Source organism: Engystomops pustulosus, chromosome 4 (assembly GCF_040894005.1).
Source record: "Engystomops pustulosus chromosome 4, aEngPut4.maternal, whole genome shotgun sequence".
Taxonomy (NCBI): domain Eukaryota; kingdom Metazoa; phylum Chordata; class Amphibia; order Anura; family Leptodactylidae; genus Engystomops; species Engystomops pustulosus.
The window spans coordinates 190,947,592-190,962,809 of NC_092414.1; the positions used below are offsets into that span (position 1 = coordinate 190,947,592).

The window sequence follows — 15,218 nt, forward strand, 5'->3', positions numbered from 1 at the left end:
TCACCCCCGCCCCTCTCCGTGGCGATATATATGGCACGCGGCGCCATATTACGGGGAAAGATTGGACATGTCGGCACCTTACGTGCGCCCATTGCCGTCATTGCCCATTATGTCCCCCATATGGCCGTGTGAATGTAGCCTATAACCAAGTCTGTGCAGTTTGGGCTTCCAGTATTCACAGCATTGAGAGAGAAATCAACATAAAATGGACTGATTAAGGAGGCATTAACATCGGAATAAAAAAAGGAGAGAATTTGTATAATGATGAGAAAATGCTAAAAGCAGGGACGCTGAGAGAAGGTTTTATTCTAATAGTCCACTTTTCTTTATCTAAGTGCCTTTACTTCTTGGCCTTGCCCTGAGCAGCCACGGCTTCCATTGCCTTCCTCACAGTCTCCTCATCTCCCAGGAAGGACATGGGCTTAAGTGGCTTCAAATTGTCATCAAGCTCATAGACGATAGGGATTCCGGTGGGGAGGTTCAGCTCCATGATGGCCGCGTCAGACATACCTGCATCAAGGAGAAGAAAGGCAAACGTGTCAGATAATGGAGGGGCTGATGAGTATGGACTGTCATGACCCCTACAATGCAAAAGACTGAGAGAAATGGAGATTTCTGATGCTCTGAGAGCCGGGTATAGAGGGAGAGAGGCTGAGCTCTGAGATATATATGGGTTTATATCATTCCTGTGGAAAATGCAAAGTAAACCCTGACAGGGTTCTTAAAGGGGTTTCCCCACAAAACAAGTTAGGCGCTATCTGCAGGATAAGGCCTAACTTGCTGATCAGTAGAGGTCTCAGTGACGGGACCCCCACAGATCACAATAACGGGGGGGGGGGGGGTCCAATGTATCCCAGTCGGACCCAATATCTATGGAGCTGACAGAGATTGCCGAGCACCGATCCGCCCATAGAGATGAATGGGGCAGACTGGACATGCCCGTCCTGCTTCTCCGCTCATCTCGGGGAGTAACAAGGGGTCCCACTGGGATACATTGGATCCCCCGTTCTTGTGATCTGTGGGGGACCCATCACTGATGACCCGACCAATCAGCAAGTAAGAGATAGTAAGAGTCCTGGTGACCCCGCCCACAGACAATGATGGACAGTAACAGTCCTAATGACTCCGCCCACAAACAGTGACTGACAGTAACAATCCTGATAAGCCCTCCTTCACACTGTGATTGACAGTAACATTCCTGATGACCCCGCCTACACACAGTGTTTAACAGTAACAGTCCTGATGATCCCGCCAACACACTGTGATTGACAGTAACAATCCTGATGACCCCGCCCACACACAGTGATTGACAGTAACAGTCCTGATGACCCCGCCCACACACAGTGATTGACAGTAACAGTCCTGATGACCCCGGCCACACACAGTGATTGACAGTAACAGTCCTGATGACCCTGCCCACACACGGTGTGTACAGAAGTGTGTTTGCGTCTGGTTATATTTGACTACTTGTAACAGTTATGGTTTAGTCTGGCACCGACTTTACAATATCGGATGCAAAAAAATTTCGATTGTGTACTATTTAACAAATTCTTGAGCACAAGTCCACAATAAACTTATTACATAAATTAATATAAGCATTTATATCCCAGGTGCTCTTCTCAACTTTAATTCATATTTTACTAATGTTAAAATCAAAGATTAATCTGTATATAAGACCAAAGCTTGAGCAGTTTTCACCATACATAGTGGCATACAATGTTTGGTATTGGCCCTGGAGATCTGTGAAATCATACCTTTGTGTGTGTTGTTAGCAGCAGGACTTTGAAGAATGAATTTATATTCCAGGATTGTAGCAGGACTTGGTGCACTGGTGTGTGTGTGAGATGTCTTCACTGAACACAGAACAGTGCTGTAGTTTTCAAACCGAAGCTTCTACAACAGGGGGAGGGACTGTGCCGCAGTAGATTGAAGAGATCTCACACACCAGAGTGCTCCAATTCCAGCTGCAATCCAGGAAGATGAATGCATTTTTCACAGTCCTGCTACTAACACCACCGAGGGATTATAGCTGTCTGCAGCTTTGCATGGTGGAAAGTGCTGACAGGTTCACTTTCTACTGTAGAATATTCATACTATGGGTATGATTGAAGAGATCAGTACATTGAAGAGATCTCACACACCAGTGTGCTCTAAATCCAGCTGCAATCCAGGAAGATGAATGCATTTTTCACGGTCCTGCTACACAGGGATTATAGCTATCTGCAGCTTTTCATAGTCAAAAGTGCTGAAAGATTCACTATTTATTGTATAATATTCATAATATGTGACTTTTTGGAATTTTGCACACTGTTTGTGACTCCTTAAAAAAGTGAGCAGGGATCATAGCAGGTCAGATTTACTATATAACTTATGTCTGGCACAGGCTGTAGCTATAGTCTGCGCCAACCCAGGCCCATCTGCAGAATTATAAAGAGCCAGGACCTTCAAATATTGGATCTCAGATAATTCAGGAGGAATAAATCCGTTCCTATGTTGTATCATCTCACAGACTATTACCACTACACACCACAAGGTGGCGCCAGGAGAGGCAGAAGGAGCTGCGGCAGCTGCAGATATTTATGTATGGCTCCTACACTGCATCAGAAATAGTAACAGCAGAGACCATAGACATTTTTGGGGAAGGGGAAAGGTTATATAGAGGTCTTGCGGAGAGTGAATTTTGGTGATGAAGTAATAAGTAATACTATATGATGCTTTGATTGTTCAGGACATAATGATGCAGAATATAAAGGGCGGCCCTATAGGGTAAAATATTAGATGTGTCTTGCTAACCCCAGCAGCAGGAAGGTCGTAAGGTCAATTTAGAAAATGTCACTGTAAGGTCAACTGGAAAAGGTCAGAGTAACTGCACCCACCAGATGAAAAGGGGGACAGGTGTGAGTGAAGTAACAACAAGCCAAAGACTGAAGGTGACATTTGAGAGGGGACTGACCTTACTCTGTATGACCTACCCTGAAAATGTTGCAAATTACCTGGCTTGAGTCCACCATTGCTCTTAGTTATTTTTGGTGGGCACAGTTGTTGAAGTTTCATACATTTCTAGAGGTCTAACACCCCTCAGCTGTTCTCAGCAGAATGGACCATAAAGAAACCGCTTCCATTTCAGCTCAGTTTTCTTTTTATCAGCTGCTGAGAACAGCTTATCTGTGCTGGGGGGTGCTCAGTTGGACCTCACCACTCTGACTTATTCTATTCATATCTTATCAATCATTTTAGCCTGGAAAACAGCAGTTCTGGTGTCATTTTAAGCTTGGAATCTCGTCTTTAAAATAGGATCATGACTAAAGCCTGGGAAATCCCTTTGAATTTCAGTCTTCTTTATCTATTCACTGATGAGTATGTTTGGAATAATATACAGTAAATATATATATTAATTGATACATTTATAGTTCTTAAAAGGATGTTCCAGGGGAACAGAAAGATTCTTATAATGGCTGAACATGGGGCATCTGACATAACAAAATGTTACTTCTCTCTGATCCCCTGCCGCCAGGTCCCCACTGCCCTGGGAGAATATGAATGAGGTGCTGAGACGGGACATCACGCTGCCCATTGATTGGCTGATCAGGCATATCTAAGCATTTCCAGTGTTTTTGAAGGGTGCAATCGGGACACAGCATGGGTGCATTGGGGTACATGAGTACTAAGTGGGTATGTCAGGAGCCCTATGTTCAGTAATTTTAGGAATATTTGTAATTTACTGGAGAATCTTACCGTTGTGCATGAATAACAGCTACTGAACACAAGCTAAACAGGGCTGATATATATAAAGCATGCTGGCACGATGTGTAAGGACAGTCCAGGCGCTCACCTTCCAGATGTTTGACAATACCCCTCAAGCTGTTGCCATGGGCAGCAATTAGCACCCTCTTGCCAGCAAGGATCTGTGGGGCAATGACATCATTCCAGTAAGGAAGTGCCCGGGCAATAGTGTCCTTCAGGCTCTCACATGAAGGCAGCTCAGATGCTGCCAGGGATGCGTAGCGGCGATCCTGTAAAATGATAAAATGCAACGTGAATGATTATAATCAATATGATGGTGATATACACACATGCAGATGATGATGGGTGGAGGTCCCAGTGATGTTACCCACATAGATCGTGTGAATGGCATCCATTGTACCACAAATGAATGGCGCTCTATTCGCTGTTTAAAATGTACTGTCCATAGCATCTAGAGATGAATAAGGCTGCTACTCTGTTCGTTTGGGGGTACAAATGACCCTGGTTCTCGTGATCCGCGCGGACCCCACCACCAATCAGCAAGTTATCCCTTAAACTTTGGGATAGGGGAAAATTTGATGTGGCTGGACAACCCCTCAGTTCCTTGATGCCCATAGGATCCGTGTGCTGAGGAGATCTCCAGAACCAAACCTTTAAAGGAAACCTACCACTTCTGATGTAAACACCGGGCACCAGCTCAGCTATATCGCGGTTTAAACACATTTTGATTTACAGCCCCGAGGTAGCTGGTGCCCGGTGTTTACATCTCATACCTACCTTCAGAAGTGGTAGGTTTCCTTTAACTACAGAAATGTCAATTCATTCCAGTGATCAGAGGTTCGGGTCAGGAGAACGCTTGAGCGCACAGCGCAATTTTCACTGACTGCACTCCCTTGTGGGCAAGAGGTCTGAGGGCACATTCACACATGGTGCTAGGTGGCATTTGTGGATCAGGCCTCAGTCCAATCACACCTGAGTCTCCAGTGAAATGCATGCGATTGGTAACCAGCACCCAATGTGTTGTGTTAAATAATTCAAGACACCGGGTGCTGGTTACCAATCACATGGTACCGGGCACTAGCGTTACATTTGTACTTGGGGATTTGTTACAGATTTGACCATTTTTACCCATCACATTGAAAGAAGCCGAATGTACATTTAAAATTCACAATTCATCCATCCAAATCCATTTTGAAAATGTCTGCACCTGATATGATTTGTTCAAATGTCATACTTTTTTGGTAAATTCTCCCCATTCTTCATAGGTAAATCACCATGTAATATATTTCACCTTCATGTCACCTAAGCCCAGGGTCGGATCCAGGTTCAGTAGGCCCCTGGGTGACTCTGTGGGCCCCTTTGCATTAAAAATTCGGAAACTAAAACCGTCTCCTGTTCCCTTAAATATGGTTATTTTATATACTGTACAGCCCCTTTATATTTATTTTATGCAGCATAAAGCCCCATCACTCCCTATGGATTCATTAGAAACAGCCCCCTCACCCTTCTAAATTCCTTATGTACAGCCATTATGCAGATTCTTAACAAATTTTTGTCTATGATTTTTTTCTAGGATTTTAATAATGATGACTTATCCTTAGGACTCCCAGCTCTACCGCTTCTCAGCTGTTCAAAGAAGGAGTGGCCTATTGGTTGTTGTCACACTTAGCATGCATATAAGGTTCTCGCATATGCGCATGACAGTGTGGTCCCATATGGGCATACGTATGTATTGGAGCGGAGCACTGCTTACGTGGGCATGCGCCGGCGTGTTTGGTGTGCCGCATTATAGCCCCGGTACCCCTGAGGATGCCACGTTCTGTGGCGAAACATGTCCGGGGGGGGCTAGCTTGCACTTCATAATTTTAGATTCAGCAGTGTGCCAAAGCGATCCGCAATTCAGCGCTAATACAAATTGTATGTGTGATGGAATGACTGGAGACTAACTATAGGGCAATATATAGGAATCCTCCCTTACTCCCCCTTCCCCTCCTCCCTTTAGATTGCGGAGGCTGTATAATAGAAATGATGTTGGTCTCTGAATGTGCTGTATCGTAGTTGACAAATAGGAGGCTTAAAGGAAACCTACCATTTCAAATGGTAGGTTTAAGCTGTAAACACCGAGCACCAGCTCAGGGTGAGCTGGTGCCGGTGCTTAGTTTCGTTAGTGTTAAAACCGCGGTATCGCGGTTTTAACACTTTTTAAACTTTATAGCAGAAGCCGCTTCGGCGCTGCGCGCGACCGTGCGCGCGCAACACCTGCGGCATTTCCTACGCAGCGCCGAAGCAGTTTATGCTATAAAGTTTAAAAAGTGTTAAAACCGCGATACCGCGGTTTTAACACTAACGAAACTAAGCACCGGCACCAGCTCACCCTGAGCTGGTGCTCGGTGTTTACAGCTTAAACCTACCATTTGAAATGGTAGGTTTCCTTTAAGGGGCTACACCTTAGTAAGGCTACTCAGCTAGGAAGAAAACTGATGGTCCGGACAGCTCACACAGAGACCAACACCTGATGGGACCTACTACTATTTGCCCTATATGCCTTGTATTCCTGATGTCCAATTCGCTGCGCACCACTGTCTGATAGTTTTAAACTTCACTCATAGTTGAATGATCCTTGATCCATCTTTTTAAAAATTAGAAATAAAAGTTAAATTTTATGTGACAAATGGGTGATAATGTCCCCATAGGACAAATTTCTTCCTTTCCTCAATGGTGTGGAGTGGTCACACCTACTGCTAGCTGTGATAGGGTGTGGTGTGGTAACACCCACTGCTAGGTGTGATAGAGTGTGGAGTGGTCATGCCCAATGCTAGGTGTGATAGGGTGTGGAGTGGTCATGCCCACTGCTAGGTGTGATAGGGTGTGTAGTGGTCACACCTACTGCAGCATGGGGGCAATCCCATGCATTTCACTGGAAACACAAATGAGATTGGGCCAAGGCAAGTCCCAATGCGTTAGTGCTGGGCATGTAAACGCACAGCTATTTATTGTTAGGTGTGACCACACCCTGAAAGGTTCCATCCCCTATGGCCCAGGTATATCATTGTCTCTATCTATTCGTACCCTAAAAAAGGCGAAATACCTGCTGCAATTACTGGGGCCCCCATTTTTTGGGCAGAATTTAAAAAAACCCAATGACCCACATATATTAAAGCTCCTGCACCAGTTTTTTGCCTGACTTTGCACGTTCTTTTTATTGCAAACAGCTTGCACATGTATTTATAAAGTGTCCACAAAACACAGGAATGCCCCTTTCAGTGCAGAATTTTGTGTTGCGTTGAGTATATTTGGGTGTCACGTTGGGTATATTGATGCCGCGCCACAAAATTCTGCACTGAAAGCGGCGTTTCTGTGCGCCACATTTATCATGCAGAGTCCTGTTGCATGCTCTATGTCAGTGATTTTCAACCTGTGTGCCGGGGCAAAGTTCCCCGAACTAAGCTGCCCCGGTGTCGAGCTGCCGCCGCGCCCCTGTATTTCTGCCCCATACTTACCTCCAAGCCCCGCGTCGGCGATCCGCCCATCTTCTGTAGCTCCTGCACCGCGCGGCCCATGTCACGTGACTGACGCGACGTGACGTCAGGTCGCGTAAGTCACGTGACCAGAGGCGCGCGGTGCAGGAGCTACAGAAGGTGAGCGGATCGCCATTAGGAGTGAAGGTACGCGGAAGAAGACATCAAGGGTAAGTATATAGGGTTATTATTTGTATAGGGAAGGCAGCTAGGGTCTTTTTTTTATTAGTAAAGGGAGGCTGAGGCTTTTTATTTGTTAAGGGAGGCCTTTAGGGCCTTTTAATTAGTAAGGGAGGCCTCTAGGGCCTTTTAATTAGTAAAGGGGGGCCTCTAGGGCCTTTTAATTAGTAAAGGGGGGCCTCTAGGGCCTTTTAATTAGTAAAGGGGGGTCTCTAGGGCCTTTTAATTAGCAAAGGGGGGGCTCTAGGGCCTTTTAATTAGTAAAGGGGGGGCTCTAGGGCCTTTTAATTAGTAAAGGGGGGGCTCTAGGGCCTTTTAACTAGTAAAGAGAGGCAGCTACGGGCTCCTAATTTGTAAAGGGAGGCCGCTACGGGCTCTTAATTTGTAAAGGGAGGCCGCTATGGGCTCTTAATTTGTAAAGGGAGACATCTAGGATCTTTTAATTAGTAAAGGGAGGCAGCTAGGGCCTTTTTATTAGTAAAGGGAGGCAGCTAGGGGCTTTTTATTAGTAAAGGGAGGCAGCTAGGGGCTTTTTATTAGTAAAGGGAGGCCGCTAGGGCCTTTTTATTAGTAAAGGGAGGCAGCTAGGGCCTTTTTATTAGTAAAGGGAGGCATCTAGGGGCATTTTATTAGTAAAGGGAGGCCGGCAGGGGCTTTTTATTAGTAAAGGGAGGCAGCTAGGGCCTTTTTATTAGTAAAGGGAGGCCTTTTATGACTGTTTTAGTGTCATTTTGTGCTATTTTGGTTGGTGGTGTGCCTCAGGATTTTCTAAGTATAAAAAGTGTGCCGCGGCTCAAAAAAAGTTGAAAATCACTGCTCTATGTTAAAAGTGCACCAAAAAAACCTGTTGCACTCAATCGGAGCAGTGCAGGGGGCAACTGATTCATGAAGACAGGCGCTTTTTTCATTGTCTGACCACTGGGACCCCCTCAAATATTGAGATCATTGGTCCCCCATGCACCAGGCATTACTTTGACAGCCTCTGTATACAAACAATGACGGCACTGGACCACCAGAGAGAAGTAATTAAAGTGAGGTTGCTATTTTTTACGCTCCCTGGGATACATATAAATTTAAAAAACACTCATCCCAAACGACCCTTTAATGGAAGTCCCAATGGTTTCTTACCTTAGATATGAGCTTGTAGTATGGATGATCCTCTCCCATGGGTGGTGGAGGGATGTCATAAGACCTCCTCCAGATCTTCACTTGTTCCTCTCCATGCTTCTCAGCTGTTTCTGCCTTGTTGAGTCCAGTCAGTCCTCCATAGTGACGCTCATTCAGCCTCCATGAACGGTGCACTGGCAGCCACATCTGGTCTGTGCCCTCCAAGACATACCACAGTGTTTTCACCGCCCTCTTCAGGACAGATGTGTAGCAGATGTCAAACTCCATCTTGGCCTCTTTAATGGCTTGAGCTCCGCGTTTAGCCTCCTCCCTTCCCTTCTCGCTGAGATCAGCGTCAAACCAACCACAGAATCGATTTTCCTGGTTCCATGAGCTTTCGCCATGACGTACAATTACCAAACGGTGAGGCATGGTGGCTATCAAAAAGTTGACCCTTCACTAAGTTGTCTTAGGCAGATCGCCTCTGAATGTTCTTCTACGTGGGGAAACAAAGCTGTGAAGTAGTCTGAAGAATGTCCTGGTCCCTGATATGTCCCCACAGTCACACCCAGGTCATGGCGTTTATATACACAGCGTTACTTTTCATGGTGTCCAATCACTAGACACTAACAGGTGTCCAATAGGAGAGGAGGAAGACGCTTAAAATAGTCTCACCCAACAGTGACAGCTGGTACTGACCTTTAACAGGGCAACTGCAGAGGTATCAGCTAAAGGTCACTTATACCTTTACGCAACGGGAATGTCTGGTATGGAAAGGGTTGTACTATATTTTGTAAGTTGAAGTAGTTCTGTGCTGCTTGCTGATTGTTTCTTTTGATTATTGTGCGTTGCTCTATACTATGTCCCCATCTTATAGCAATGTACAGGGGCCAAGTAGACCAATACTAACAGATTAAACAGTTTGCTTTTAGTAAAAGGACAAAACTCCTGTACAGAGCTAGTCCTACTCTCAGCAATCCTTAGTACATTAGCACTGCACTAATTACACTGAGAGTTTGCTACAATGTATCAGTTCAGGCAGTGTATCTTAACTGTATACAAGACTCGCTACATGGATGTCTTGACAAAGCTTCTTTATGTATCAGCTCTGGGCATGTGGGATGGTTAAAGAATTGTAAAAATTGGGATTTTTTTGATTGACATGAAATATTTGCATGTCCATTCTGCACATACATATTTTTTTTCTGGGGTTGTTCAGCCAAGAAGCTGATTTATATCTCATAGCTCAGAATGGTGTTATAAGAAAAAAAAAGCCCAATGCTAGGGACCGTGTTCACAACGCTCAGATATCCCCATTTACAGATATCACTCTCATTTACTGCCTATGAGATAGACAAACATACCTGAGCGTTGTGCTCAGCAATTTTCAGTGCCCCCATGGTACTTAATGGAACAGGGCTGGTGGGGCCCACATAAGGCTGTACATAAGGAATCCATGGGGTGACGGAGCTGTATCTAGTGAATCCATAAGGGTGGCTTTATATAAAATACCCATGAGGGGACTGTTTGGTATGATATACTTTATTTTAGGGAACATGAGTCTGTTTTAGTTTCTGTAATTTTTAATGCTGCCAAGTGATTTCACTGCAAAGGGACCCACTGAGGCTCTGTCGCACAGGGGCCTACTGAAACCTGGAGCCGTCACTGTAATAATAATAAGAATTCTTTATTTATATCGCGCCCACAGATTGGGGATCCCTGTCCCCAATGGGGCTCACAATCTAATCAACCTACCAGTATGTTTTGGAGTGTGGGATGAACCTGGAGGACCCGGAGGAAACCCACACAAACACAGAGAGAAAATACAAACTCTTTGCAGATCTTGACCTTGGGACTTGAACCCAGATCCCCAGCTGTAATTGGGTCAGCAGGAAATGTAATAATCAGTTGTCTTGATTGGCAGAGGTGAGGAATGGAGGACGTGTCCCTTCTGCCTGCTTTCAGTCTGTGGTTTCGGGACCATTGAAGGTGTAGAAATGGCTCTTGTGTACATGTGTATTGAGAGAAGGAACAAATGTACAAGATATTCATGGGTGAAAATTCCTTCTGAGTATAAAATTTGATGGGTGGTTTGCGTGGCCATGGGCCCCCTAGCAGGCTTGGGCCCCGGGCTACCGCCCAAACTACCTTTATTATAATCCACTACTGAATCCACCGCCTTGTGCAGGAGCCCATGGAGTGCTAGCTGCTGAAGCAATGGCCAGCACACATACCAATCTCATGTTCATGTGCATGGGCCGAAGGCTAAGGACACATGTAGCAGGAGCACTGCACAATTACCTTGTGGATTTAAAAAACATAAAGCGCACATCATTTTGCTCCACAGTCCTATTATGCAACATGTGAACAGGATTTGTCGATTGTAAGGATATCGCCATAATCCCGGGTGATTACAAGCCTTGTTGCCCCAGCCTAAACATATACATTTGTATCAGCATTTATACAGGTTATGTCCCTGGGTGACAGAGATAAGCAGCTGTCAGACACCTCTGGCGCTGCTTATCTCTAGTGTATACAGAGGATTGAGCAAGTTAAAATGCTAGCTGACAGCTGTGAGTATATATTCCCTTAGGATATTCCGCTGTTATTCGCACTACAGAATGAGCAGCTTCCTGGATTCACACATCCAACCTGATCACATTCATGTATACAGTTTATATGGAAGCAGAGGGCTGGGGCATGCATTGTGTTCTTTGGTGCTAATATCTGTAATCTTTCCTCCTGGGATAACATTTCTTAATCTGTGACATGTGACATAATAGGGCAAATTTACTAAGGGTCCAAACGCCACATTTTATGTCGGGTTTCGCAGGTTTTTTCTGTTTTCCCCTTAATTGCCCCGGGTTTTTGGCGCACACGATCGGATTGTGTCGCATCGGCGCCGGCTTGCATGCGGCACAAATCGGGGGGTGTGGACTGATTCAGACAAACCGTGGAATTTACATGCACCGGGAAGAAGAAGGTGAACTCTGGTATCTCATATATTTTTAACCAGTTTCTGATTTCAGTTGCATATTAAGACACAGGGCTGGTATTGCACAAAACATGTACCTTATGGAGCTTTGCATCTTACCACCACCTCAATGGGAAGAGCATGGAATCAGGGGTGCAACAATTTAGTGTAATTTATAGATGACCAGGAATGGGATTTTTAGCTGCTGATGATTTTAAAAATGCCATTTTCTAGCATTCCAAATTATATCTCTAGTTTTTAAACTTTATAAAACGTTATCTCACATTACCTGACCTGTGGTGAGTCTCCTCATGCATTCTTCCTCTCCTCCCTCCCCTGCATGTTCAATGCACATGACAAGGAGAGGGGGGGGGGGGGAGTTGGATGAGTGTGAAGGAAAGGAGACTGAAATACAGGCTGCTAAATTTGCTCTCCCAAGACTCACCACATCCTCCTGATAATGTGAAATAGAATTTTATAAAGTACTGAAATAACCCGACTTTCATGCGACACAAATCGGGGGAAGTGGCTGTCAGACAACCCGACTGATTCGGAAATACCGCGGAATTTAAAATTCAAATTGTGTTGCAATGTCAGCACTCACATACACCGGGAAGAAGATGGTGAACTCCGGCGGACCTCAGCCGCACACTGTAAGTGAATCGCGGCAGCTCCGAATCCTCATCGGACATCCTGGATCGGCGGACGCAACAGGACGGGTAAGTAAATATGCCCCGATGTGTACAAAGCAAGGTCCACATAGACATATGTGAGTTTTGTGTGGGTGATCTCAATGCAGCACCGAGCCCTGACCTAAACCCTGTTCAATATCTATGGACTGAATGAGACCTAATAGCCAGACTTCCTTGTCCATTATCAGCGTCTGACCTTATAATTGTATGAATTCCCACGTAGACAATCCGAAATCCTGAAGAATAGAGGCCAGGCCAACTCTATATTACACCCCTAGGTTTTGGAATGGGACTTCCGATGAGGTCGCATTGGTGACTTTGGGACATTAAGTATAACAAATAACATATTACTGCGAGCAAGTTCTGTTGCAAGACCAAAGATCACTGTGTTTCTATGTGAGTAGTGTAACTGAATATGGCCCCGGGGTCTCTAAGATTGTGACTCTCAGTCATAACAAAATACAGCAATGATCGACTTTTTTAGCAACTTATGGCTAAAATCATAGTATAGCCCCAGGCTTATTGATCCACAAGTGACTGCAACACTATTACTATGAAAAATATCATCTACTTTTATAACACCCACAATGCCACAAATGGATATGAACGATAAATAGAAAGTCAATGAGGGAGATTTATCAGAAGATTCTGAGGTAAAACTGTTCTAGCTGCCCATGTAAACCAATCAGAGATCAGCTGTAATTTTATTTACAGCTGTGGGAAAATGAAAGCTGAGCTCTTATTGGTTGTCATGGGCAACTAGAACTGTTTTACCTCAGACCCTTCTGATAAATCTTTCCCAGTGACTACAGTACTGATCAGTAACAATAGATACCCTGTACCCCATAGATAGATTTTTATAAAGTAAACCCTAAATAAATATTTTATTCTCTAACAAATTTGGACACTCCCAACTGAAACATATTGAAGTTATAGGTATATAATAGAAATTGACAAAAGTCCAAACCTTCAGCTTTCATTTTAAGGGGATCCACATTAAAATTATATGAATGGTTTAGGGTGCGGTCACACGTTGCATTTAACGCATGCATTTAAAAACGCATTGCATCAGCTGAAGACAGATTTGCCTAATTAAACAGCTGTTAACACTTGCGTTTACGAAACATGAATGTTAATATTGCATTAACAAATGCATGTGTTAATGCGATGTTAATGGAGCCGCCATTTTGCAGCGGATCGTCGCTCCCAGTGACGTTATCGGGTAACGCCGATCCATCGCCATGACAGCGTCGGGTCTTCCGAAGACCCGAGGCTGTCTCGTTTTAACCCATTCATTACAATGTGCTATCAGCACATTGTAATGTATGAGGAATAAAATCCCCATATACTGCCATACTGCAGTATGGCAGTATATGATAGGATCAATCAGACAAGCTAGGGTTAAAGTACCCCAGGGAGTCTGAAAAATAGTAAAAGTAAAAAATAAAAAAAAAAAGTTTAAAAAAAATTATAATAAAAAAACCTAAAAATTCAAATCACCCCACTTTCCCTAGAACTGATATAAATATTAATAAACAGTAAAAATCATAAACACATCAGGTATTGCCGCGTCTGAAAATGCCCGATCTATCAAAATATAATAACGCTTTTTCACTGCGTTTTACCCCGTAACGGAAAATAGCACCCTAAGTCGAAAATGGCACTTTTTTGCCATTTTGAAAAATATAAAAAAATCTATAAAAAGTAATCAAAAGGTGGCACAGTCCTAAAAATAGCAATGAAAACTCCATCAAAAGTCGCAAAAAATGACACCACCCACAGCTCTGTACACCGAGGTATGAAAAAGTTATTAGCGCCAGAAGATGGCAAAATTAAAAAAAAAAAATTTGTACAGGAGGTTTTCAATTTTTTTAAATGTATGAAAACATTATAAAAGCTATACAATTTTTTTATCCCCATGATCGCACCGACCCAAAGAATAAAGTAGACCTGTCATTTGTGGCGTACAGTGAAAGCTGTAAAATCCAAGCTCACAAGAAACCGTCGCAAATGCGTTTTTTCACCAATTTCACTGCATTTAGAATTTTTTTCTTGCTTCCCAGTACACGGCATGGAATATTAAATACCGTCACTATGAAGTGCAGTTTGTTACGCAAAAAATAAGCCATCACAGTTATAGATTTTTGAAGGTGGTGAGTGAAAAATGGAAGTGAAAAAACTAAAAAGGACCAGGTCGTTAAGGGGTTAAAGAGATCAAAAGTAATTGGACAATTGGCTAAAAGGCCGTACCATGGGCCAGTGTGGGTAATTCCTTCATTATGCCATTCTAAAATAAGCAGATTAAAGGGCTGAAGTTGAAGGTAAAGTTTGCATCTGGAAGATTTTGCTGTGAAGAAAACATATTAAGAGGAGCTCTCCATTCAGGTGAAACAAGCCTAAGTTGTAAAAACAGAAAAAAAATATTTCTTAAAAAATTAGTGGCAAAACCTACAGTTTGGTAAATCCTGGGAAAGAAAGAAAGCATTGGTGAACTCATCAATGAAAAGAACCTGGATGCCCACGGAAGATAATAGTGGTAGAAGATGGGAGAAGAGAACAGCCTTCACAGCAGCGAAATAAGTGACCGGCCCTCTCCAGGATCAATATCCAAACCCACCATAAAGAGAAGACAACATTATAGTAAATTCAGAGGGTTCACTGCACGGTACAAGCCCCTCATAAGACTTACCGTATATACTCGAGTATAAGCTGAGTTTTTCAGGACAAAAAAATGTGCTGAAAAACCTAACCTTGGCGTATACTCGAGTCAAGAAAAAAAAAATACAGTGTATCCACCATCCGACGCCCCCTTCGACAGGTCCTCTTCTATACGGCTCTGTGTGCCCGTGCGGTTCGTTGCAGGGATCACGACTAAAATCAACCTCTACAATTTATGATCAATGAAGGAAAGAAAAAGGTAAGGTGAAGGTAGAGTACAGCTCATGATCCAAAAATAGTACATCACCTATATGCTCACAGCGGAGGTAGTGTGATGGCTGCCAG

The 15,218-nt window shown here is 43.8% G+C and overlaps 1 protein-coding gene across 1 annotated transcript; it reads right to left on the minus strand.

The window, feature by feature from the left end:
- Nucleotides 1-286: 286 nt before the first annotated feature.
- PGAM2 (phosphoglycerate mutase 2) lies at nt 287-9,127 on the minus strand. The gene is made up of 3 exons (XM_072149039.1): nt 8,571-9,127; nt 3,833-4,013; nt 287-510 (listed from the first exon to the last, which is right to left on the minus strand). Exons 1-3 carry the CDS (start codon nt 8,979-8,981, stop codon nt 341-343), a joined length of 762 nt encoding a protein of 253 aa, XP_072005140.1. The 5' UTR covers nt 8,982-9,127; the 3' UTR covers nt 287-340.
- Nucleotides 9,128-15,218: the final 6,091 nt, after the last annotated feature.